Source organism: Hypanus sabinus, unplaced genomic scaffold, assembly GCF_030144855.1.
Source record: "Hypanus sabinus isolate sHypSab1 unplaced genomic scaffold, sHypSab1.hap1 H_6, whole genome shotgun sequence".
Lineage (NCBI taxonomy): Eukaryota > Metazoa > Chordata > Chondrichthyes > Myliobatiformes > Dasyatidae > Hypanus > Hypanus sabinus.
Genome location: NW_026779047.1, coordinates 171,013 through 197,500, shown reverse-complemented (window position 1 = coordinate 197,500; position 26,488 = coordinate 171,013). Strand labels below are relative to the sequence as shown.

General features: G+C 50.1%; 1 protein-coding gene across 1 annotated transcript in view; it reads left to right on the top strand.

Moving 5' to 3' along the window:
- Positions 1-26,488, top strand: part of LOC132386074 (exocyst complex component 3-like) — an 82,110-nt gene that overhangs the window by 6,438 nt on the left and 49,184 nt on the right. The window contains exons 2-4 of the mRNA XM_059958364.1: positions 15,286-15,808; positions 20,540-21,164; positions 23,023-23,137. Of these exons, the coding sequence (XP_059814347.1) occupies positions 15,289-15,808; positions 20,540-21,164; positions 23,023-23,137 (1,260 nt within the window). The 5' untranslated portion in view covers positions 15,286-15,288. The remainder of the gene's footprint in view (positions 1-15,285; positions 15,809-20,539; positions 21,165-23,022; positions 23,138-26,488) is intronic.

Genomic DNA, 26,488 nt, shown 5'->3' with positions numbered 1-26,488 from the left:
TAGCCAGTGCACGGAACCTAACCACAGAGCGATAGGGCCCGGGGTGGGGCTGGAAGCCGAGATAATCGTGGCATTTAAGAGACTCTTAGACAGATTGAGGTTCGGATTCTGAAAAAAAAACACAAAAGATTCTGCAGACTTTGGAAGTGTGTGTGTGAGTACGACTGTGTGCTTGCGTGTGTGTGAGTGTGTGTGTGTGTGTGTGTGTGTCTGTGTGTGTCTGCGTGTGTGTGTGTGTGTGTGAGTGTGTGTGTGTCTGTGTGTGTATGTGTGTGTGTCTGTGTGTGTGTCTGTGTGTGTGTGTGTGTGAGTCTGTGTGTGTGTGTGTGTCTGTGTGTGTGTCTGTGTGTGTCTGTGTGTGTGTGTGTGTCTGTGTGTGTCTGTGTGAGTGTGTGTGTGTGTGAGTGTGTGTGTGTGTGTCTGTGTGTGTGTGTCTGTGTGTGTCTGTGTGTGTGTGTGTGTGTCTGTGTGAGTGTGTGTGTGTGAGTGTGTGTGTGTCTGTGTGTGTGTGTGTGTGTCTGTGTGTATGTGTGTTTGAGTGAGTGTGTGTGTGTGTGAGTGTGTGTGTCTGTGTGTGTGTGTGTGTGTCTGTGTGTGTGTGTGTGTCTGTGTGTGTCTGTGTGTGTGTGTGTGAGTGTGTGTGTGTGTGTGAGTGTGTGTCTGTGTGTGTGTGTGAGTGTGTGTGTGTCTGTGTGTGTGTGTGTGTCTGTGTGAGTGTGTGTGTGTGAGTGTGTGTGTGTCTGTGTGTGTCTGTGTGTGTGTGTGTGTGTCTGTGTGTGTGTGTGTATGTGTGTTTGAGTGAGTGTGTGTGTGTGTGTCTGTGTGTGTCTGTGTGTGTGTGTGAGTGTGTGTGTGTGTGTGAGTGTGTGTGTGTGTCTGTGTGTGTGTGTCTGTGTGTGTGTGTGTCTGTGTGAGTGTGTGTGTGTCTGTGTGTGTCTGTGTGTGTGTGTGTGTGTCTGTGTGTGTGTGTATGTGTGTTTGAGTGAGTGTGTGTGTGTGTGTGTGAGTGTGTGTGTCTGTGTGTGTGTGTGTCTGTGTGTGTGTGTGTGTGTGTGTCTGTGTGTGTCTGTGTGTGTGTGTGAGTGTGTGAGTGTGTGTGTCTGTGTGTGTGTGTGTGTGTGTGTGTCTGTGTGAGTGTGTGTGTGTGAGTGTGTGTGTGTCTGTGTGTGTCTGTGTGTGTGTGTGTGTGTCTGTGTGTGTGTGTGTGTGTATGTGTGTTTGAGTGAGTGTGTGTGTGTGTGTGTGTGAGTGTGTGTGTGTCTGTGTGTGTGTGTCTGTGTGTGTGTGTGTGTCTGTGTGTGTGTGTGTGTGTATGTGTGTTTGAGTGAGTGTGTCTGTGTGTGTGTGTATGTGTGTTTGAGTGAGTGTGTGTGTGTGTGTGTGTGTGTGTGTCTGTGTGTGTGTGTATGTGTGTTTGAGTGAGTGTGTGTGTGTGTGTGTCTGTGTGTGTGTGTGTGTGTGTGTGTGTGTATGTGTGTTTGAGTGAGTGTGTGTGTGTGTGTGTATGTGTGTTTGAGTGAGTGTGTGTGTGTGTGTGTATGTGTGTTTGAGTGAGTGTGTGTGTGTGTGTGTGTGCACCTTTGTGTGGGTGTAACTGTCAGGTGAATTGTGAACTGTGTGTGGCTGAGGAGGACAAGTCATTGGGTATATTTAAAGTGGAAGTTGAAAGATTTTGATTAGTCAGGGCATCAAAGGTTACGGGGAGAAGGCAGGTGAGTGGGGTAGAGAGGGATAATAAATCAGTCATGATAGAACGGCAGAGGGACTCAATGGACCGAATGGCCTAATTCTGCTTCTATTTCTTATGGTTTTATGGTCTGTACATTTGTGTCTGTGAGTATGTGTGTGCTGTATCTATACAGTACTTGTATGTGAGACTTTGTATGTATGTGTGTATAAATATAATTTTTCCACACCCCTTTTGGAAAGTGTCTGTGTGTATTTTTCCCTCAAACTCAGGCCCTCTACCAGAGGCCTGGGTGCTTGAGGGTTTGGTACAGTACCTTGTTGTACACTCTTCTGGACCGAGATCTCAAATGTTGTTCCCAGGGTTTATTGGAGCCATTCTCCCAGTCCGAGAGTCACAGCTCCACGTGCTCCTAACTCCTAACACACACCCACAGACACACACACACTCATACACACATATACACACGCACACGCATTCACACTCACACACACGCGTGCATACACACACTCACTCACCCACAGACATACACACGCGCACGCGCACGCACAGCACACGCACGCGCGCACACACACACACACACACGTATACAACTACAGATAATTTTTGCACCTATGTTTTTGATATGCACGATTAGAGGTCAAATTTCACAGGGAGGTTCCATTTTGGTTCCGCTAAAAGGAAAGTGAAAAATCACTGTCTGATTAAAGTCCAGAGCTCACAATGGAACGGTATAGCAGGTAAGGAGACATCACCTTTCTTCCCATTTCAGGTCATGAGTAAAAACTGAATTCGTTGGTAAATATCAGCATAGGAAGAAAGTATTTTGGTCTCTTGTCGATGCAGACTCACATAATTACAGTACCTCATTCCCTACTAATTCTCCCTCTACTCTCTCCCCACGTTCCTGTTTACTGGCCCACTCTAAGGGCAATTCACAGCTGTGATTGCCTCACGTCTTTCAGACGGTCGGGATTGAATGCAGGTTGGAACGCGGCGGCCTTACCAGCTACGCCGCCGGGCGGCCCCCGGGTGCGCTGAGCCACACATTAGGCAGCAGGCTGTTTATACCCTCCTGTTACCCTCTCCCTCTCATGATGACCAACTACGCGGGGCTGAACGGCTCGAGCTATCAGGAACACAGATCCGGTCTTGGCCCGGTAGCAAGAATTCTTACTCCTCGGGATACAGGGAGCAGTCTAAAGTCCCTGAACCAGCTGACACGAGTCCCAGTACAATATCCACATACGTACTGAACTCCCCTTAGAGAGGGGCACGCATTGTTTTTGGACACATTCGCAAGAGAATATTCCCTTGTCTCTCCTACACCGCTGGTCCAAACACTGTTTCCCCGGGTGCCCCAGCGAAAACGCATCCCCATCCCTTTCCCGTGTTTCGACAGCGTGTACCGGGTACCCACTCTTCCTCGTCCCCCACTGCATGTCGTTCGCCGGTCCCCAAACACTCAGGGTCCACGGCATGGTTATCACCTATTCCCTAATAAAATATCCCCTCTATCCCTTTACATTCTGTCCTCCACGTACCCTCCAGGCTAGAGCTAATGGGTTAGCTACAAACCGTGCTTCCACAGACTGTACCGAACGATAACAAGCAGTACGGTTACCGTCCAGTCGTTCATGTACTTGATAAAACAAGTTGTCCTCTAAGGAATCAATTGCAACGCACAGTAAAGAAATGAGTCCACAAGTGGTTAAGTGCCGCCAGAAAGCCATCTTTTACGGTCACTGAGATGTATCCAGCGTTCCTGGCCTTGTACCTTGGCTTGCAGAAGTATCTAGAATGGTCCTTTCCACCGGGGTCCAAGTTTGGGCCGCTCCCCATCCCTGATCAGTACCGAATCTCCAATTTTCAGCTCAGGCCACTCCGCTGCTTGCCCTCCGGAATCCTTAAGGGTATTCCTTACCTGAGAGTGGAGAAACTCGAGAGAGGACGTTAATAGGCGAAAGTACTTCTGCAATTCCTCCCCCCATGACATTAAGGTCAATTTGGGCAGGGGGCTGCAAGTCAGCATCCCTTGGGGTCCTTCCAGGACGCCCATAAACAATTTCAGCTGCAGATACCCCTGTAGTGGGGTAATTCTCATAGGGTATAAAGCTAACAGAAGGACCGCCAAACAACACACACAAAATGCCGGTGGAACACAGCAGGCCAGGCAGCATCTGTAGGGAGAAGCGCTGTCGATGTTTTGGGCCGAGACCCTTCGTCAGAACACAGCGCTTCTCCCTATAGATGCTGCCTGGCCTGCTGTGTTCCACCAGCATTTTGTGTGTGTTGTTGTTAATGTCGACAGTGCTTCTCCCTATAGATGCTGCCTGGCCTGCTGTGTTCCACCGGCATTTTGTGTGTGTTGTTGTTTGAATTTCCAGCATCTGCAGATTTCCTCCTGGAAAGACCTTCAGCCAGCTCAGTCTGGTTTCGGACATTAACTTAGTCAGCTTATTTTTTTTTCAGGTTGCTGTTAGCCTTCGGGTGGTAGGCACAGTGAGACTGCTGTTCAATGTGCAGCCCCTGGGCATAGCTCTTTATTTGCCCCACAAAATTCAGATTCAGTTTATCGTCATTTAGAAACCACAAATGCAATGCAGTTAAAAAATGAGACAATGTTCCTCCAGAATGATATCACAAAAGCAGGTGACAAAACAGACTACACCAGAAAATCCGCATAACGTTTGGCAATCCCCAATCCAGAGTCCGGAGAGGCTGCTGCGTATTAATATCATGCTACCGTCTTAGCGCATTCCCCGGAAAGGAGCTCCAATTCCATCAGACAAAAACAAGACCAAAAACTAAAGCTACAAGACCTGCACAAAACCACATAGTTACAACATATAGTTACAACAGTGCAGACAATACCATAATTGATTAAAAAAACAGACCATGGGCACAGTAAAAATAGTCCAATAGTCCAAAGATATTAAAGGACTCTAAGTTCAAAATGAGGACCAGTGTCCAAACTTAACTGTCTGGGTTCCTCAAATCTTGGTATAACTTCTCTAAGTAACAACTTTACCACTAACTACCAGTCTAAGGCTGGACGCTGAGACAGGCAAATTATCATAAGCATACCCCCAAAGTGTATTTACAACATCCGGATGGACTGCAGGAGAGAGCCTGTGTTTGGCCAAACTTCTGATCTGTCCCGTGCTAGTCAATTTACGGCGCTACGCACTCCGATCCCCCCTGCCAATTAAGGTGCTCACCAGCTTCAAAAGTAATGGGTTACTGCCACTAACCCACTGCCCAATTCGTGGCGACGCACCCAAAGAAAAGTGTAATAGATCACTGTTAATGATCCGCTGCCCAATTCTTCAGCACGCACAGACTTTAATTCTCATAGTACCTCACAACCTTAAATACTCACAATATCTCCTCGGGTCCTCTGTTACCCCGATACCTCACAACCTTAGAATACCTCCTCGGGTCCTCTGTTACCCCAATACCTCACAACCTTAAATACTCACAATATTTCCTCGGGTCCTCTGTTACCCCAATACCTCACAACCTTAAATACTCACAATATCTCCTCGGGTCCTCTGTTACCCCGATACCTCACAACCTTAAATACTCACAATATCTCCTCGGGTCCTCTGTTACCCCAAACCTGCTGACCCATTGCACTCGGGCGGTTTCCGAAGGAGTTCGTCAGAGGTTTACGCCCCAGACGAGGGGATCCTCAAGGTGGACAATTAATGAGAGAGAGAGCAAGGCAAATCTTACCTTGTGGACTCAGTCCTTCTCAGGTTACTGCCACCGAGCGACCACCCACGCTCTCTAGGGGACCTCGTCTCGGACTCCTGGCCAGCTCGCCAAACTGCCAGGCTGATTGACCCGATGCAATAGTGCAAGGCACCACAAATCCAAGAAAACCATAAAACAAGCGACCCTTCACCAAACTTCTCTTTTTACCCATAGCATGCTGTGGGGGAAGATCCAGACTGATCTCCCAAAGAGACACCGCCCGGCCTCGAACACAATTCCACACAACTTATAACATTGATCATTACAGGAAATATCATAATTACGCCAGTTAATACAGTTTTAGAATAGTTTTGATCACATGGTAAGATACAATTAGGTATAAAATCATTATTGGTTAGTTATAATTATTTCTGCCAAGACCAGCATGGATACAATCTCAGTTCTTTATGTTGACACCTGCCCCCACTCTCCAATGTTCTGCCACTCACTCCCATGCTGTCCTTCCCCTAATTAGTTACGTTATACCTCAAAAATGCTTTGTGCAACAAGATAATTCTTTATTTAGACCTATGTCTAACAGTATTAGGGAATAATGTCTGGTACATCATTTGTGGCTGGGTGAGGTTCCCGTTCTGGCTGTACAACAACCAACGTAAGGTACCTATAAACTAAATAAGCTAATCATAGCCCTTAATCCATTCCCCCATTTACATATCCCTCTACCTAAGTTTACTTTTCCCTTCAACACTCTCTCTCTCTCTCTCTCTCTCTCTCTCTCTCTCTCTCTCTCTCTCTCTCTCTCTCTCTGTCTCTCTGTCTCTCAGTCTTGTTCTTTCTCTGTCTCAAACTTTCTCCATCTCTCTCTGTCCATCTCTCCCTTCCTCTCTCTCTCTCTCTCTCTTCTTCTCTCCTGACTCTCTCTCTCTCTCTCTCAAGTTCAATCGCACTCTCGTTCACAGTGAGTCCCCTCCACTCTCCTTGACTCTGCCTACCTCTTTGTCTCACCTCAGTCATCTCAACCCCTTTAACTGGGTGCCCCTCTCCTCCCTCTTCCTGTGTTCGTTTTGGAAGGGGTTAAAGCTTGTTTAACTCTGTTCGGAGTTCAGTGGGGTTGGGAAAACAAGGATTGTTTTCTCTGGAGCTGAACACTGAGGAGTGATGTTCATAAAATGACAAGAGGCATCAACAGGGTAGACAGTGACCCAGGGTAGAAATGTTATGGTGAGAGGGGGAAAATTTCAAGGAGATTTAAGAGGCGAGTTTTTTTCACAAAGTGTGGTGGTGCCTGCAGCGTGCTCCCAGGGGTGTTGCTGGAAGCAGAGATGAAAGTGGGATTTAAATAAATGAGGGGGTGGTGACGTTCTGAAGGCAAACAGGATTCGTTTCACTTGGAGCAGACGTTTTGCACCGTAGGGCCTGTCCTTGTACAGCTTTACGTGGTTTGAAATTAATTGTATGCAGTCGAGGGAGATATCAAGGGGTTTGCAGAATGAGGAAGGGGTCAGAGAGCAAGATAATTCAGAATCAGGCTTATTATCACTGGCATAACTTGTGAAATGTGGGGTTTTCTGGCAGCAAGACATTGAAACGCGTAAAGGGAAATCAATCAATCAATGGCGCAAAAGAGGAATATTGAGGCACCGCTCCAAAATCTGCCAGCGGACGGGAAGGGCCTGTCCCTAAAATATTGAGTGCGTGTCTTCAGCTCTTCAGGCTGTACCCATGGTCGGAGGGCTGTACCCGTGGTGGGAGGGTTGTACTCATGGTGGGGAGGTTGTACCCGTGGTCGGAGGGTTGTACCCATGGTGGGGAGGTTGTACCCGTGGTCGGAGGGCTGTACCCATGGTCGGAGGGCTGTACCCATGGTGGGGGGTTGTGCCGATGATAGGGGGGTTGTACCCATGGTGGGGGGAGGTTGAGCCCATGGTGGGAGGGTTGTACCCATGGTGGGGAGGGTTGTACCCATGGTGGGGGAGGTTGTACCCATGGTGGGGAGGTTGTACCCGTGGTCGGAGGGCTGTACCCATGGTCGGAGGGCTGTACCCATGGTGGGGGGTTGTGCCGATGATAGGGGGGTTGTACCCATGGTGGGGGAAGGTTGAGCCCATGGTGGGAGGGTTGTACCCATGGTGGGGAGGGTTGTACCCATGGTGGGGGAGGTTGTACCCATGGTGGGGGAGGTTGAGCCCATGGTGGGAGGGTTGTACCCATGGTGCGGGGAGGTTGTACCCATGGTGGGGGGAGGTTGAGCCCATGGTGGGGGAGGTTGAGCCCATGGTGGGAGGGCTGTACCCATGGTGTGGGGAGGTTGTACCCATGGTGGGGGGAGGTTGAGCCCATGGTGGGAGGGCTGTACCCATGGTGGGGAGGGTTGGACCCATGGTGGGGGGAGGTTGAGCCCATGGTGGGGGAGGTTGAGCCCATGGTGGGAGGGCCGTACCCATGGTGGGGAGGGTTGGACCCATGGTGGGGGGAGGTTGAGCCCATGGTGGGGGAGGTTGAGCCCATGGTGAGAGGGCTGTACCCATGGTGGGGGGAGGTTGAGCCCATGGTGGGAGGGCTGTACCCATGGTGGGGAGGGTTGGACCCATGGTGGGGGGAGGTTGAGCCCATGGTGGGGGAGGTTGAGCCCATGGTGGGGAGGGCTGTACCCATGGTGGGGAGGGTTGGACCCATGGTGGGGGAGGTTGAGCCCATGGTGGGGGAGGTTGAGCCCATGGTGGGGAGGGCTGTACCCATGGTGGGGGAGGTTGAGCCTATGGTGGGAGGGCTGTACCCATGGTGGGGAGGATTGCACCCATGGTGGGGGGTTGTGCCGATGATAGGGGGGTTGTACCCATGGTGGGGGAGGTTGAGCCCATGGTTGGGGGGGGTTGTACCCATGGTGGGGAGGGTTGGACCCATGGTGGGGGAGGTTGAGCCCATGGTTGGGGGGGGTTGTACCCATGGTGGGGGGAGGTTGAGCCCATGGTTGGGGGGGTTGTACCCATGGTTGGGGAGGGCTGTACCCATGGTGGGGAGGGTTGTACCCATGGTGGGGGTTTGTGCCCATGATGGGGAGGGTGTGAATGCAAAGATATTGTCCCTGTGTCCCATAGGTGTGAATGTATCTGTGAATGTAAAGATATTGTCCCTGTGTCCTATAGGTGTGAATGTAAAGATATTGTCCCTGTGTCCCATAGGTGAGAATGTAAAGATATTGTCCCTGTGTCCCATAGGTAAGAATGTAAAGATAATGTCCCTGTGTCCCATAGGTGAGAATGTAAAGATATTGTCTCTGTGTCCCATAGGTGAGAATGTAAAGATAATGTCCCTGTGTCCCATAGGTGAGAATGTAAAGATATTGTCCCTGTGTCCCATAGGTGAGAATGTAAAGATATTGTCCCTGTGTCCCATAGGTGAGAATGTAAAGGTAATGTCCCTGTGTCCCATAGGTGAGAATGTAAAGATAATGTCCCTGTGTCCCATAGGTGAGAATGTAAAGATAATGTCCCTGTGTCCCATAGGTGAGAATGTAAAGGTAATGTCCCTGTGTCCCATAGGTGAGAATGTAAAGATAATGTCCCTGTGTCCCATAGGTGAGAATGTAAAGATAATGTCCCTGTGTCCCATAGGTGAGAATGTAAAGGTAATGTCCCTGTGTCCCATAGGTGAGAATGTAAAGATAATGTCCCTGTGTCCCATAGGTGAGAATGTAAAGATAATGTCCCCCTTGCGAAGCTGGAGTCTAGTGTGAGGTGTTGTATTTGGAAGGAGAAACCAGGGGCAGCCCTTACACATTGAACCTTAGAGCACTGTGGATTAGGGTGGAACAAAGGGATCTGTGAATACAGGTAGATAGGGTCATAACAAGAGCTTTTGCATGTTGGTCCTTCATAAATCTAAGTATGAAGTACTGGAGCTGGGGTGTTACGTTGAAGTTGTATAAGAAGCTGTCGAGGCCTAATTTGGAGCTTTGTCGCAGTTCTGATCACATACCTACAGGATAGGGCTGAAAGAGTGCAGAGAGAATTTAACAAGGATGTTGCTGGGACTGATTTGTAGGAAAACTGATTTGTAAGACTATATATATTGGAGTGTAGGAGAATGAAGAGATTTGATGAAGGAATACAGAAAAGGCCTCTTTACTGCTCTGCTCTGTGACTCTAAAACTCAAGTCTCTTTAAGAAAACAGTCGTTATTTCAAGCCAGGTGTCTCTGTGCCCTAAAGGCGGATGTAAACATGGCAGCAATGTCAGGAATTTGATCCCATAGTGAAAGCAGGCTTTCTTTCCAATCATGTGATTTCCCAGTGTGGTGAACTACATATACCTGTCTGGACACGCCCCCTGCTGACTGCCCCTGTGGCCCCTCCCACACTGTCTCCCTGTGGTGAACTACATATCCCTGTCTGGACACGCCCCCTGCTGACTGCCCCTGTGGCTCCTCCCACAGACCATGGCTCCTCCCACACTGTCTCCCTGTGGTGAACTACATATCCCTGTCTGGACACGCCCCCTGCTGACTGCCCCTGTGGCTCCTCCCACACTGTCTCCCTGTGGTGAACTACATATCCCTGTCTGGACACGCCCCCTGCTGACTGCCCCTGTGGCCCCTCCCACAGACCGTGGCTCCTCCCACACTGTCTCCCTGTGGTGAACTACATATACCTGTCTGGACACGCCCCCCGCTGACTGCTCCTGTGGCTCCTCCCACAGACCGTGGCTCCTCCCACACTGTCTCCCTGTGGTGAACTACATATACCTGTCTGGACACGCCCCGTGCTGACTGCTCCTGTGGCTCCTCCCACAGACCGTGGCTCCTCCCACACTGTCTCCCTGTGGTGAACTACATATACCTGTCTGGACACGCCCCGTGCTGACTGCTCCTGTGGCTCCTCCCACAGACCGTGGCTCCTCCCACACTGTCTCCCTGTGGTGAACTACATATACCTGTCTGGACACGCCCCCTGCTGACTGCTCCTGTGGCTCCTCCCACACTGTCTCCCTGTGGTGAACTACATATACCTGTCTGGACACGCCCCGTGCTGACTGCTCCTGTGGCTCCTCCCACAGACCGTGGCTCCTCCCACACTGTCTCCCTGTGGTGAACTACATATACCTGTCTGGACACGCCCCCTGCTGACTGCTGCCGTGGCTCCTCCCACGGACCCCGGTATAAAGGCGATTGGAGGCACAGACCCTTCCTCAGTCTCCAGGACGCAGTGTGATGGTCACTTGCTGCTGATTGTGCTTTCTTCCAGCCAATACCTTAACCCACGTCTCAGAGTTATTGATGGTGCATCACCCAGACTGCAGCCAACCTGTCTAAAGCAGACGATGCTTTCAATCTGTTTGTGGAGATAACTTAACAGCCCACAGAAAACAGACAAACCGGTTTAGCCAACGAGACCTGAGTACACCGGCTGAATGCTGCGGCAGAAAGTCACCCGGATATGCAGGTTTTCAACAGGGAGTTTTTGAAACACCAAGAGCCAAGATCGTATCACCCCTTGCGTGTCACCCTAATCACCCAATCTGCATCTTCTGAACCTGTAAAATGTGGGACTGGAGCAGAGTGCAGAGTCACAGGCAAATATTTGGAAATAGATCTCACAATCAGATTTCTTCCCCACCAACATGCAATGAATACCTCAGCCTTGCTGCCCTTTCAACCACCTGGGATGCCAGAGATGGAATGCACTACAGTCTAAATGTCCAGCAGCAACCTTCCTGCCCACCACCCCTGTCCCTCTCCCTCCCATTCTCACTTCTCACTACTACTATCAGGTAGGAGGAATAGGAACTCCAGGCCCCTCACTCCGAAGTTCACGAACAGTTTTACTCTTCAACCATCAGGCTCCTGAACCAGAGTGGATAACATCACTCACCCCAACTCTGAACTGATTCCACACATCAGGCTCCTGAACCAGTGTGGATAACTTCACTCACCCCAACTCTGAACTGATTCAACAATATGTGGATTCACCTTCAAGAACTCTACAACGCGTGCTGTCAATGTTATTTGTAAGATTGAGTGTGTGTGTGAGAGAGAGAGAGAGAGTGAGAGAGAGAGAGAGAGAGAGAGAGAGAGAGAGAGTGTATTTATGTGTGTGAGAGTGTGTATGCTGTTGTGAGTGGGTGGGAGGAATGGGACCTATATTGCTATTGTTTGCATGGTGACGTTTGTGGGCTGCTCCCAACTCATCCTTGTGTCTTGGTTGTTAACACAAATTACATTATTCACTGTAAGGTTCGATGTCCATGTGATAAATAAATTAATCTGAATCTGAGTCTAAAAGCTCCTTAAATTCAACAATCACACCTGTTCCCACCACCACCCCTGACAACCATTCACCTTTCACAGTGTGTAAAAATATATAGTCCAGCTTCTCCCTTAAACTTTCCTACTCTCACCTTCAATGCATGTCTTTGACATTTCTACCCTGGGATAAAGATTCTGTCCAGCCTCTCTGTGCCTCTTTTGTAAACGCCTCAGCTTCTGACCCTCCAGAGAAAACAGCCCATGTTTGTCCAAACTCTTCTCATAGTTCAGACCCTCTGGTCTAGGTCACCTTGGATTTTCCCAGTCACTTACCCATCAGACTCTCCCACTTACACCATCTCTGTACTGGTTCCACAACACACAGGCTCACTTCCAACTCATGTCCTCAAACTTACAATATCTCTGCTATTTGTCCTCTTTTGAACATGACTTTTCTGTCAGTCTTTGTATATGTGTAGTTTTTTTCGTAAACTCTATTATATTCCTTTATTTTCCCATAAATACCTGCAGGAAAATGAATCCCAAGCTAGTATAAAGTAATTACACATACTTTGAAAATAAGTTTTACTTTGACATAGTAATCTCCCTTTAGGACATAGAACATAGAATAGTACAGCACATTACAGGCCCTTCGGCCCACAATGTTGTGCCAACCCTCAAACCCCACCCATATATCCTCCTACCTTAAATTCCTCCATATACCTGTCTAGTAGTCTCTTAAACTTCACTAGTGTATCTGCCTCCACCACTGACTCAGGCAGTGCTTTCCACGCACCGACCACTCTCTGAGTGAAAAATCTTCCTCTAATATCCCCCTTGAACTTCCCTCCGCTTACCTTAAAGCCATGTCCTCTTGTACTGAGCAGTGGTGCCCTGGGGAAGAGGCTCTGGCTGTTCACTCTGTCTATTCCTCTTAATATCTTGTACATCTCTATCATGTCTCCTCTCATCCTCCTTCTCTCCAAAGAGTAAAGCCCTAGTTCCTTTAATCTCTGATCATAATCCATACTCTCTGAACCAGGTAGCATCCTGGTAAATCTCCTCTGTACCCTTTCCAATGCTTCCACATCCTTCCTATAGTGAGACGACCAGAACTGGGCACAGTACTCCAAGTGTGGCTTAACTAGAGTTTTATAGAGCTGCATCATTACATCGCATCTCTTAAACTCTATCCCTCGACTTATGAAAGCTAACACTCCATAAGCTTTCTTAACTACCCTATCTACCTGTGAGGCAACTTTCAGGGATCTGTGGACATGTACCCCCAGATCCCTCTGCTCCTCCACCCTACCAAGTATCCTGCCATTTACTTTGTACTCTGCCTTGGAGTTTGTCCTTCCAAAGTGTACTTGCAATTGGTACTTGGTGGGATAAGCCCACAGTTATGTACAGTACATAATACTGTATAGTGCATTGGTAAATGCCATGCAAAACGGGACGACATATTAACTTGTTGCCAGGTTCAGACAGACGGACATACTTTATTGATCCCGAGGGAAATCGGGTTTCGTTACAGCCGCACCAACCAAGGATAGTGTAGAAATATAGGAATATAAAACCATAAATAATTAAAGAATAATGTAAATCATGCCCAGTGGAAATAAGTCCAGGACCTGCCTGTTGGCTCAGGGAGTCTAGGTTCTGGAAAGAGGGGAACACAGTTATGCTATGTAAATATTAACTTGTTGTCAGGTTTTGGAAAGAGGGGAACACTTTAGCAGAAGGTCAAGGCCAGGAGATGGTAATTTCACTCAGTTTTACACGAGTTCCCTGTTTCAGCAGAGAGGTGGAGATGGTTTCAACCTCTCCAGGTGTCCAGTTCAGACAAGCAAGGAGATTGTGTTACTTTGTACCCTTTAGTTCACCCGTTCTCCTAAAGTGTGATCCCGCAAGCCTCCATCCCTCACCCAGCCCACCTCGTATGTGGGTGGGTGACAAATTCATTCATAAAGTGCCCTTAATGTCAAATAAATTCCCGGTGTGTATGTCAGGGTTTCTTGCAGGCTCCAGTGTCCTCTGACCTCTGACACAGCCTGCGTGTGGCGTTGGTACTGACCGAGTTGGCTCCCTGCCCCGATTTCCTCCCTCATCCCAAATTCACGTGGATCAGTAATGCTAATTTCCCCAGGTGTCGGTGAAGGACAGGAGAATCAGAGAAGAAGATTAGCTTGTTTGCCCCATGGAGCTCGAAACTTCGAAGTGCATCAATAGCCAACATAATCCGAGGATGTGCTGGGGACAGCCCCCAAGTGTCACTATGCTTCCTGCATCAGTGTAGCGTGCCCACAGCTCACTAACTCCAGCCCGTGTGTTTGGAACGTGGGAGGAAACCCACAGGCAGAATGTATACTCATCTGCAAGGAGAATGAAATGCTTGTTACCCGGAGGAGAACATACAAATTCTTACACGAACATGTAAGAATTTGTATTCTTATACAAATTACAAATTCTTTGCAGACAGCAGCTCCAGACTTAGAGTTGGCAGCATTATGCTGGCCTGCTGTTCTAGGTGGGTGCAAGAGGGGGTGAGGTGAGGGGGAAACACCTGGTTGGATCAGATGAATGAGATCGCTTTGACAAATCGGCATAAAATCAATAGGTTCAATAGCCTCATTCTATGCAGTAAAAACATAAGAAGATCTGGCAGTGATCCTGAAGAAAATAACAGTGGAAGAGACCTGCTTTGTGGAGCCACGAGTTTAGGGAGGGCATTCCAACATTCGGGATGCAGGTAGTTGAAGGCATGGCTGGGTAATTGAGATGAGAAGTGCACAGAAGCTGAGGATCAGAGAGACCCGTCACTGAGGGTTGGGAGAGACACGTAGACAAAATGAAGGGACATTTAGATGGACATGCTTCGAGAACAAAACATTGTAGATCACAAGCATGAAAGTATCTGCAGATGCTGGAAGTCCAGAGCGACAAAATGCAAGAGGAACTCGGTAGGTCAGGCAGCATTTATGCAGGGGAATAAATGGTTAATCTTTTGGGCCAACACCTTTCATCAGGACTGGAAAGGGAAGGGAAGGCAAGGCAGCTGATAGGTGAACCCAGGTGAGGTGGGGAAGGTGGGTCCAGGTGAGGGACATTGTAAATCACTGAGTGATGTAAAACCGGATCAGTAGGAGGTTCAGGAGAGCACAGTGTGAAAGAAGAGAGTCATAGCAAGATAGGTCCTTTGGCCCATCAAGCCTATGCTAACCGTCAGCCACCATTTTATTCTTGTCAGCTCCCCCTAAATCCTGCCCCACACCTACACACTTACAAAGGTCAGTTACACTGCCCCCACCCCAGACACTGTTGGAATGTGGACAGAAACTGCAGCTCTCCCCGCAGAGAGAATGTGCGTCTCCCGCGTAGACACCACTTCCAGAAGCTGGGATCGATCCCGGCTCGACCATATGGGCCTTTGCATAGGAAAGCCACAGGATCAGGGGAAGGATGTGCAAATTCTATATAGATAGCACCTCCCGCGGCCGGGTCCCAGGAACCGTGAGCCTGCAGCTCGACCACGCGGGGAATCACGGGGTCACAGGGAGAACGTGCAGATCTCCACGCAGGCAGCGCCCGAGGTGCTGCAGTGTAATGAAACCATCTCTCCTTTTTGTGTGCAGGAGATGCCAGTTCTGAAGAGTAACCTGCTACGGCTCAGCCCCACGAAGCTACACTGGGGGACAGTGAAGCTGCAGAAGGAGTTGATATTGGGCAGCAGGATGAGTGCCGGGACCAATCCTTTCGAGGACGATCTGAGCGACACACTGAATCCATTTGCAGATGACTTGAAGAATCCCTTCAGCGAGGAGGAAGAGGAGGAAGGGAGGCACACGGAAGGTTCCAACGGGACCCTGCACTCGAGCAATGGGCTCACACCAAAGAGGAACGATGACAAGTATGGGTCACTTCTGCGGAAGCTTTTACCGAAGGAGAAGAAGGGGAAATCTCCGGTAGAGGAGAAGGGCGGGGAGAGGAAAAACCTCTTCACATCGCCAAACAGCAAGCCGGGAAAGGTGGAACCAGAGGCCAGGCAGAGGTTGTCTTTCCTGAAGCAGAGCAAGGCGAAAGCAGAGACTGGGCAGGAGAAGTCAGCAGGCCAGAAAAGAGCCGAGAAGGTGGACAAAGCAAACGAGCCTCTCTCAGGTAGGGGCATTTTATTTTAATTTTTTCAAATTCTGATAAAAATATTTTATTTGTATTTATTCACGACAAACGAGATATACAACTATAAGCTTACAAAAGGCATAGCCAGCACCTTTCCCCAGGACTGGCAATGGCTAACACCAGAGGGCATTCTTTAAGGCGAGAGGAGGAGAGTTCGGGGAGATATCAGAGGCAGGTTTTTTTCACAGTAAATGTCTGGAATGCACGGCTGGAGCTGGTGGTTGAGGCGTTTACATTTGGGACATTTACGTGACCTGTGGAGAAGTGCATGGATAATAGAAAAATGCAGGATGTGTCTTATGGGGAGAGGTTGAGCGAGTAAGGGAGGATGAGAGGTGACGTGATAGAGGTGCACAAGATGATAAGACTGGGCAGCCAGAGCATATTCCCCAGGGCACTAATGGCTAACTTAAGGGGACATAATTTTAAGGTGATTGACTGGAGGGATGTCAGAGGTAGGTTTCTTATGCAGAGAACGAACGCACTGCCAGGGGTGGTAGTAGAGGCATATTAGGGAGATTTAAAAGATTCTTAGACAAGTGGATGAAAGAAAAATTGAGGGTCAAATGGGAGGGAAGCGTTAGATTGATATTAGAGTATTTAAATGTTGAGTCGACACCACTGTGCTGTACCATGTTCTATGCGTTGAGGGGAGTGGAATCGGGGAGGGAAGTTGATGGGAATATGGGGAGAAAAATGGGATTAGTGTAAATGGGTGGAGACACTAATAGGTTGAAGAGTCTACATCATGTTATGGGCCCTGGATTCCTTATGATCACTGTAGCCTCACCAAGTTGGCAAATTCAATAAGGAGAGAGGTGTACAGAGGGTCAGAAGTTTCAGACAGTGCATTCCTGCCCTTGTAGGAAAATGGCAATAGACAATAGGTGCAGAAGTAGACCATTCAGGCCTTCGAGCCTGCACCGCCATTCTGAGATCATGGCTGATCATCTACTATCAATACCCGGTTCCTGCCTTGTCCCCATATCCCTCGATTCCCCTATCCATAAGATACCTATCTAGCTCCTTCTTGAAAGCATCCAGAGAATTGACCTCCACTACTTTTCGAGGCAGTGCATTCCAGACCCCCACAACTCTCTGGGAGAAGAAGTTTTTCCTTAACTCTGTCCTAAATGACCTACCCCTTATTCTCAAACAATGCCCTCTGGTACTGGACTCTCCCAGCAGCTGGAACATATTTCCTGTCTCTATCTTGTCCAATCCCTTAATAATCTTATATGTTGCAATCAGATCCCCTCTCAATCTCCTTAATTCCAGCGTGTACAAGCCCAGTCTCTCTAACCTCTCTGCGTAAGACAGTTCAGACATCCCAGGAATTAACCTCGTGAATCTATAAATGCAGGACTTCTGCTGCAAGATGAGATATTAACAAAAGCAGAAGGTTGCTGTTATAGAAAAACACAGATCACTTGCCGGAAATCTGAAATGCAAACAAAATGCTCAGCTCAGTGGCCAACGTCAGTGTGGAGAGAATAACAGTCCTGCAGATCTTCGCACAATTCCTCTGATTTATACGTTGTAGAGACAGTCGTTCATCTGCAAATGTATATATCAGCGAAGACTCGGTCAAAGATAGAGTTATCTTGGAGCTTTTTGAAGGAAAAGACAGAGAGGGAAGGGGAGAGAGGGGTGGATAGAGGAGAAGAGGAGAGAGGAGGGACAGGAAGACGAGGAGGGGGGAGGGAAAGGAAGATGAAGACCATGGATCTGCTGTAGGCACGGCGACCAGTGGCGGAAACATTCAAATCGGTGGTGCATAAAGGCCACCTTTGAAGCAGCACTTTACAAAAGCATTGTGCTGCTCTCTGACCTCTTGATTTACGAGGCTCGTTCAGTACTTGGAACTTGTGAAAGAGCAGGGTGGAACAATGCATGTCGGCAGTCCGACGTAAGTGGCTTGTGAGCGGAATGACCCACTTAGCACAGGCAGAAAGAGGGGCTGTAGCTTAGTCAGAGTCGTGCAATAGGGAAAGAGGCCCTTCGGCCCACCGAATTTGTGCCGACCGTCCACCACCCGTTCAAAGCACTCCCCTTTTCACCTCCCCCACATCCCAGCAACTACCCCTCACCTGCCAACTAGGGGCAGTTTAGAGCAGTTGCCAATTAACCTCTTTGGAATGTGGGAGGCAAACGTACGACCAGTCTCAGGAGAGGACAGCGGTTAGTGTAAAGCTTCACGGTGTCATTCTGCCGCCGTCTGAAAGCGGTTCACGTGTCTCCCTCTGACCACACCAGTTTCCAGAGTGTACGGTAAAATGTGGACATGCTGTGTTGGCATGGTGACACCCAAGGGCTGATTGTCAGGTTATAAAGCCAATCCCTAATTTGTCTCGTGACCAGATACTCAGTGGCCACTTTATCGGCTACAGGGAGGGGAACCAGGTACGCTGTCATGTCGCAGTAGCCCATCCACTTCGAGATTCAACATGCTGTGCATTCAGAGATGCTCTTTCTGCACATCACTGTTGTAATCTGTGATTGCTTGAGTTACCGTCAGCTTGAACCATTCTCCTCTGACCTCTCTCATTTTCATTCTGCTGATCACTTGATGCTGGTTTTCTGCACTGTTCCCTGCTGTAAGCTCTATTGTGTGTGAAAATCCCAGGAGATTCTGGTCGCCTGACTGCAGGAAGGATGTGAAAACCATAGAAAGGGTGCAGAGGAGATTTACAAGGATGTTGCCTGGATTGGGGAGCATGGGTTGAGTGAACTCGGCCTTTTCTCCTTGGAGCGACGGAGGATGAGAGGTGACCTGATAGAGGTCTACAAGATGATGAGAGGCATTGATTGTGTGGATAGTCGGAGGCTTTTTCCCAGGGCTGAAAGGGTTGCCACAAGAGGGCACAGTTTTAAGGTGCTGGGGAGTAGGTACAGAGGAGATGTCAGGAGTAAGTTTTTTACACAGAGAGTGGTGAGTGTGTGGAATGGGCTGCCGGGAACGCTGGTGGAGGTGGACACAACAGGGTCTTTTAAGAGACTTTTGGATAGGTACGTGGAGCTTAGAAGAATAGGGGGCTATATGTAAGCCTAGTAGTTTCTAAGGTAAGGACATGTTTGGCACAGCTTTGTGGGTCGAAGGGCCTGTGTAGTGCTGTAGGTTTTCTATGTTTCTATCAGCAGTTTCTGAAATACTCAAACCGTCCTGCCTGGCACCGACAGTCATTTCATGGTTAAAGTCACTTCTATCACATTTTATCCCCATTCTGATGTTTGGTCTGAACAACAACTGAACCTCTTGACCTTGTCTGCGTGCTTCTATGCATTGAGTTGCTGTCACATGACTGGCTGATTAGATATATTTGCATTAACGAGCAAATATTCTGGTTGCCTGATAAAGTGGCCTCCGAGTGTATTTCTACATTCTGTTCACAAGCAGTACAGGTACATTCACGTGGTCACAGGGACAGCACACAGACAGACAGTCAGACAAACACACACACACACACACACACACACACACGGAGACAGACACGGAGACAGACAGACAGACACACACACACACATACACACACACACTTAGACAGACAGACAGACACACACACACACACACACACACACACACACGGAGACAGACAGACAGACACACACACACACACACACACACACACACACACACACACGGAGACAGACAGACAGACACACACACACACACACACACACTCACACACACACACACACACACACACACACACACACACACACACACACACACACAATCAAACCCAGGTCCCTGCCAGCTTGTACTCCTGCTCCCCCTCCCCCCCACCCACCATTTCTGTTTTATTGGCTTATTATCGTTACACGTGTCAATAATAAACCATACAAACTCGAATATCACCCCCCGCCATTCAGAAGGAATGCCGCCACAGGACAGCAGCATCCGTTCTCAAAACCCCCACCATCCAGGCTCATGACGAGCGTTGGGCCTCAGGCCCCACACCACCAGCTTCAGGAATAGTTCCTGCCCTACATCCACTGGGTTCCTGAATCAGGGTGGACAGCTTCGCTCACCGCAGCACCGAACCAATTCCACAACCTACAAACTCACTTTCGAGGACGGACTGCCCCAGCCACATTTGCAGCCTGTCTTCTTTTGCACGTTAGTTGCTTGTCAGTACTTGTTTATAGAACATAGACCAGTAGAGCACGGTACAGGCCCTTCGGCCCACAATGTTATGCTGACCTTTTAACCTACTCTGAGATCAATCTTACCTTTCCCTCCTTTTCTAAGCTCAGTCTAACCTATCGTACAGCCATGTGCCTAAGAGTGCTTTAGATAAATGCCCCTAATATATCTGTCTAGCAGGGCAGGGGCTTCATGAGGCACTTCAGCACAGCAACAGGCACAGTAGGAAAGTGGTTTTAGTTCAACTTTCTATACGGCTGATGCCGACATTGTGAGCCGTGGAGCCCGCTCCTCTGCAGTGCGACATTAGATTGGGACAGACGTGTCTAATCTATCGCAGGGGTGTAATTGCAGGCCAACTGGGATGGGAACTTACTCAATGTCCCACACGCATTGAAAACAGGGAAGGAGGAAGTTTCCTTGTTCATCTATGTGTAGTTTTTTTCATTTTATCGCTGTTTTCCCCGCAAGACAATGTCTCGAGATAGTATAGACGTACGATGATGAATTCACCTTGACTTGGAAATACCCTCCTTTCCTGTTGCCTGTGCTTTCTCCCTCAGTCCTGGAAATCCTCCAGCTGATCCAGAAGCAGGAGCTGGCAGCAGCAGACAGGCACATCATCGAGCTGGAGGCCGAGTGCGAGCGGCTGAGTCCCCAGACGCCGGAGGGCAAGGACGGCGGGAGGAGGGCCAAGGACGTGGCCCTCCTCTACGAGGAGCTGGAGAGCGAACTGAACCGCATTGTGGGCGCCTGCCTAACCCAGCCCCCGGACCCCTCACACCTGGGCCAGGTGGCACGCACAATCGAGCAGGAGGAGCAGGCGGACAGGGCCCGGGAGGGAGGAGGGGGTGAGGTCTCGCAGGGCGGAAGGCCCAGGGAGCTGAGGAAGAAGTGGAGGGAGGCCGTGAAGGCGTCCGTGAGCGAGAGGCTGTCGCCGGGCCAGGCGGTGGAGAACGCCTCGGTGGCTCAGCGCTTGAGGAGCCTCAGGGAGCAGACGGTGGCCGACCTGATCTCGGTCCGGAAGAACGTCGCTGCAGGGTACCCAAAGGAATACGAGGCCTTCAACATCTATGTGAGGAGCTACCACGAAGGTGTGTCCTTCTGCCTGTCCGAGATGGCGCAGAGGGACCTGGAAGTAGAAGAGCTTTACGTCTTCCTCGAATGGTGCCACTGTCTTTATTACAGGTAAGCTCGCTCTGTGAGGGGCCATTGGGAGACAGGTACCCCGTCAAGGGCAGGGTGTATCTCTGCGGTGAGACCGTGCTAATGAAATCCAGGATCTGGAGGAGAACCCGCAGCTGATAATAAGCAGCAAGTCAGGCAGTATCCTTGGAGAGAATTGAACCGTTCAGCCCTTCGTCAAGACTGGGAAGAATAAGAAAGTGGGGAGAGGACGAGGAGTACAAGCTGGCAGGCGATAGGCGAGGGGTAAGATGGATGGGTGGGATGAAGGGAGAAGGCAGGAGGAGAGAGGTGGGAGGTAAAGGGATGAGGAAGAAAGGATGGGACTGGAAAGGAGAGTGGACCAAGCCATCCCACACCCACACTTGCTGAGACTGAAGGTGCGGACCAGGCGGGCACAAGAGTACTTACGGCTCCCTTTGAGTCGGTGGATCAGGGATCATCTTCGAGTGCAAATGAACAGGCCACAGTCGACGCTGGCTGACCTGTGGGAGTGAGTGTGTGCCTGTGAGAATACTCAATCAAAGGTCTTGGGTGAACCAGGAGGTTCGTAGTCTGCCAAGGGCTGGATCTGTGGCATTCAAGCCAAGTCCTGTGAGCCAGGACTGCACAAAAAGGCCAAGTATGACTCACAGAGGGTCACCTCAAGAGCAAGAGAACAGTTCCTATTGAGGTTAGAGCTGGAATTGGATGTACATCAGTTCTGGCAGGGTTTGCTTCCTACAAAGAGAAATGTAACATCATGAATAGCCAAGATGTTTCACTCCCAGACGAGCTCAACGCCTTTTATGCACGATTTGAGAGGCAGAATAGAACTACAGCTCTAAGGATCCCTCCAGCAACTGGAGACCCTGAGATTTCTGACTCGGAGGCCAATATCAGATCATCTGCGTTCCACCAGCATTTTGTGTGTATGCGATATTGTTTTATGTTCTGTGTTCTAAGATGGGATGAATAAAATGGGGCGGGGGCAATGTAGAAGGGAAGTTCAGAGTAAATCTGTTATGAAAGTACGTTTTTGTCACTGTATACTACCTTGAATATTTATCTTCTTACAAGCATTTATGGGAAAATAAAGAAATACAATAGAATTTAATGAAAAACTATAAATAACAAAAATGGGCAAAACCAGTGTGTAAAAGAAGAGAAATGATGCAAATTTTTTTAAAAAAAAGCTAAATAATGCCCAGAAGGTGAGTCTTGGAAAGTCAGTCACGGTGCTGAGGGGAGTGGCGTTGTCCGCGCTGGTTTAGGGGCCTGACGGGCGTGGGGTAATAGGGTAATGGGGTAAGGTGAGTCTTGGAAAGTCAGTCTGTAGGCTGTGGAGTCCGCACGGTGCTGAGGGGAGTGGCGTTGTCCGCGCTGGTTTAGGGGCCTGACGGGCATGGGGTAATAGCCCTGAGCAAAGCACACAAGATGCTGGAGGGACCCAGCACGGCAGGCAGCACCCATGGAAAAGAGTAAACAGTCGATGTTTCGGGGCTGAGTCCCTTCAGTATTTCCGAACCAGCTGTTGAGGGTTCACCACCACACCTGGTTGGATTACCTGAGTGCCTTAGGTAACCAAACTAGACTGACCTTGGCTTCGGTCAAAAGGTCAGCACAATATTATGTCCTGCTGCGTTCCATGTTCTATGTTTTAAATAGCGGGCACCATGCTCAATTTGGTACAGGCCTGTCAAAGTAATTCAGAAGGACTGATGCCCAGGATCTCTGACAAAGCTGCACTCTATCGCCGCTGCACTGGGAACCTGAATTCTGCGCAGTTGTTTCTTGGGAAAGGTCTTCAGCCCTGCACCCTAAAGTGAGGTTGTCACTTGCTGGGCCACATCCATCACCTGTGGGTGTCCTTTGCTTTCAGGGAAGTGCTGGGCCATGCAGAACTGACTGCACACATCAGCAAACAGCACCTCGGACCGCTCCTACCCGAGGACACAGTCAGGAGGCTGGAGGGCCGCTGCGTTGCCATGGTGAAGGTAGGGTACGGGACTCGCAAAAGCATATTGCTGACGCTTTGTAAAGCCACCACATTTCTTTTAAAGATTAGCTTTATGTACCGCGAGTACGTTGTGATATCAAAACATACAGAGTACTCGGTTATTTGTATCAATGACCAACACGGTATGAGAATGTGGGGACTGTCAGCACCCTTCCGGCACCAACACGCCTACGACTTACCGACCCTCACCCGTCCACCGGCAGGAAGTCCAGGCGGTCACGGGGAGAACGCACAAACTCCGCGCAGAAGGAGGTGAGAATTCAACCACAGCCGGTGGAGCTGAGAAGCATGCCACAGCACTACTGCGCCACTTATCCGGGGTATTGGGAGCAAATTTTTGGCCCCGAATTTCAGGAAAGAGGTGCTGACCCTGGAGAGGATCCTAACGAGGCTCAAGAGGAATGATGAAAGGCCTAGTGTATGGGGACATACACATATGGACATACACACACACTTGGTGTTCAGATGGATGGGTGGGGGGATCTCATTAGAGTGTACAGGGACATACAGACACACATACGCTGTGTCCGGGCCTGTACTCGGTGTTCAGATGGAGGGGGGGGGGGATCTCATTAGAGTGTACGGGGGGGGGGATCTCATTAGAGTGTACGGGGACATACAGACACACACATACGCTGTGTCCGGGCCTGTACTCGGTGTTCAGATGGATGGGGGGGGGGGGGGGGGGGGATCTCATTGGAGTGTACGGGGACATACAGACACACATACGCTGTGTCCGGGCCTGTACTCGGTGTTCAGATGGATGGGGGGGGGGGGGGGGATCTCATTGGAGTGTACGGGGACATACAGACACACATACGCTGTGTCCGGGCCTGTACTCGGTGTTCAGATGGATGGGGGGGGGGGGTCTCATTGGAGTGTACGGGGACATACAGACACACATACGCTGTGTCCGGGCCTGTACTCGGTGTTCAGATGGATGGGTGGGGGGATCTCATTGGAGTGTACGGGGACATACAGACACACATACGCTGTGTCCGGGCCTGTACTCGGTGTTCAGATGGATGGGGGTGGGGGGGATCTCATTGGAGTGTACGGGGACATACAGACACACACATACGCTGTGTCCGGGCCTGTACTCGGTGTTCAGATGGATGGGGGGGGGGGATCTCATTGGAGTGTACGGGGACATACAGACACACACATACGCTGTGTCCGGGCCTGTACACTCCAATGAGATCCCCCCACCCCATCCATCTGAACACCGAGTACAGGCCCGGACACAGCGTATGTGTGTGTCTGTATGTCCCCGTACACTCCAATGAGATCCCCCCCCCCCATCCATCTGAACACCGAGTACAGGCCCGGACACAGCGTATGTGTGTGTCTGTATGTCCCCGTACACTCCAATGAGATCCCCCCCCCCCCCCCCATCCATCTGAACACCGAGTACAGGCCCGGACATAGCGTATGTGTGTCTGTATGTCCCCGTACACTCCAATGAGATCACCCCCCCCCCCATCCATCTGAACACCGAGTACAGGCCCGGACACAGCGTATGTGTGTGTCTGTATGTCCCCGTACACTCCAATGAGATCCCCCCCCCCATCCATCTGAACACCGAGTACAGGCCCGGACATAGCGTATGTGTGTCTGTATGTCCCCGTACACTTCAATGAGATCACCCCCCCCCCCCTCATCCATCTGAACACCGAGTACAGGCCCGGACATAGCGTATGTGTGTGTCTGTATGTCCCCGTACACTCCAATGAGATCACCCCCCCCCCCATCCATCTGAACACCGAGTACAGGCCCGGACACAGCGTATGTGTGTCTGTATGTCCCCGTACACTCCAATGAGATCCCCCCCCCCCATCCATCTGAACACCGAGTACAGGCCCGGACACAGCGTATGTGTGTCTGTATGTCCCCGTACACTCCAATGAGACCCCCCCCCCCCCATCCATCTGAACACCGAGTACAGGCCCGGACACAGCGTATGTGTGTCTGTATGTCCCCGTACACTCCAATGAGATCACCCCCCCCCCCCCCATCCATCTGAACACCGAGTACAGGCGGGGAGTGTACAGGGACATACAGACACACATACGCTATGTCCGGGCCTGTACTCAGTGTTCAGATGGATGAGGGGGGGGTGATCTCATTGAAGTGTACGGGGACATACAGACACACACATACGCTGTGTCTGGGCCTGTACTCGGTGTTCAGATGGATGGGGGGGGGGGAATCTCATTGGAGTGTACGGGGACATACAGACACACACATACGCTGTGTCCGGGCCTGTACTCGGTGTTCAGATGGATGGGGGGGGGGATCTCATTGGAGTGTACAGGGACATACAGACACACACATACGCTGTGTCCGGGCCTGTACTCGGTGTTCAGATGGATGGGGCGGGGGGGGATCTCATTGGAGTGTACGGGGACATACAGACACACACATACGCTGTGTCCGGGCCTGTACTCGGTGTTCAGATGGATGGGGGGGGGGGGGTCTCATTGGAGTGTACGGGGACATACAGACACACACATACGCTGTGTCCGGGCCTGTACTCGGTGTTCAGATGGATGGGGGGGGGGGGGAATCTCATTGGAGTGTATGGAAAGATTAGCTGAGGAGCAAAGGCTTCCAATAGTAGGAGAGTCTACAATCTGAGAGCATGGCCTCAGAATAAGGGGGCGTCAGATTAGAAATTAGATGAGGAGGAAGTTCGAGATGAGTTTGTTGCCACAGAGATCTGTGGAGATCACATCATCCAAGAGAGACTGATAGGTTCTCGATTGGTGAGGGGATTAAGGGTTTCGGAGAGAAGGTGGGAGAATCAGACTGAGTAAATAAAGTCAGTCATGTAGGAACAGACTCAATGGGCTGAAAGGCCTAATTCTGCTCCTATGTCTTGTGGTTTTATGGTCCCACTGGAGATGGTTCCTGCTTTTCTGCGTAATTTCCCAAAACAACTTCCGCCTTCTCAAATTGGCCTGTTGAGATAACACCAGCTCTTAAAGTAATCCCGTGCTCCAAGTAATTTTCCTGCTGACGAATGTCCATCCAGTTACACGGGCAGCAGTTTTCAGCCGTGTGTGACTTGCAGCCTCTGCTCAGGGGGACGGAGTCTGGCGTTTGGGGTGTCTTGTTGGAGACAGCAAACTGGGGGGGTTCTCCTGCACCCACTGCCCCTCTGCTCGGGGGGCTGGAGTCTGGCGTTTGGGGTGTCTTGTTGGAGACAGCAAACTGGGGGGGTTCCCCTGCACCCACTGTCCCTGTGCTCGGGGGGACGGAGTCTGGCGTTTGGGGTGTCTTGTTGGAGACAGCAAACTGGGGGGGTTCCTCTGCACGCACTGCCCCT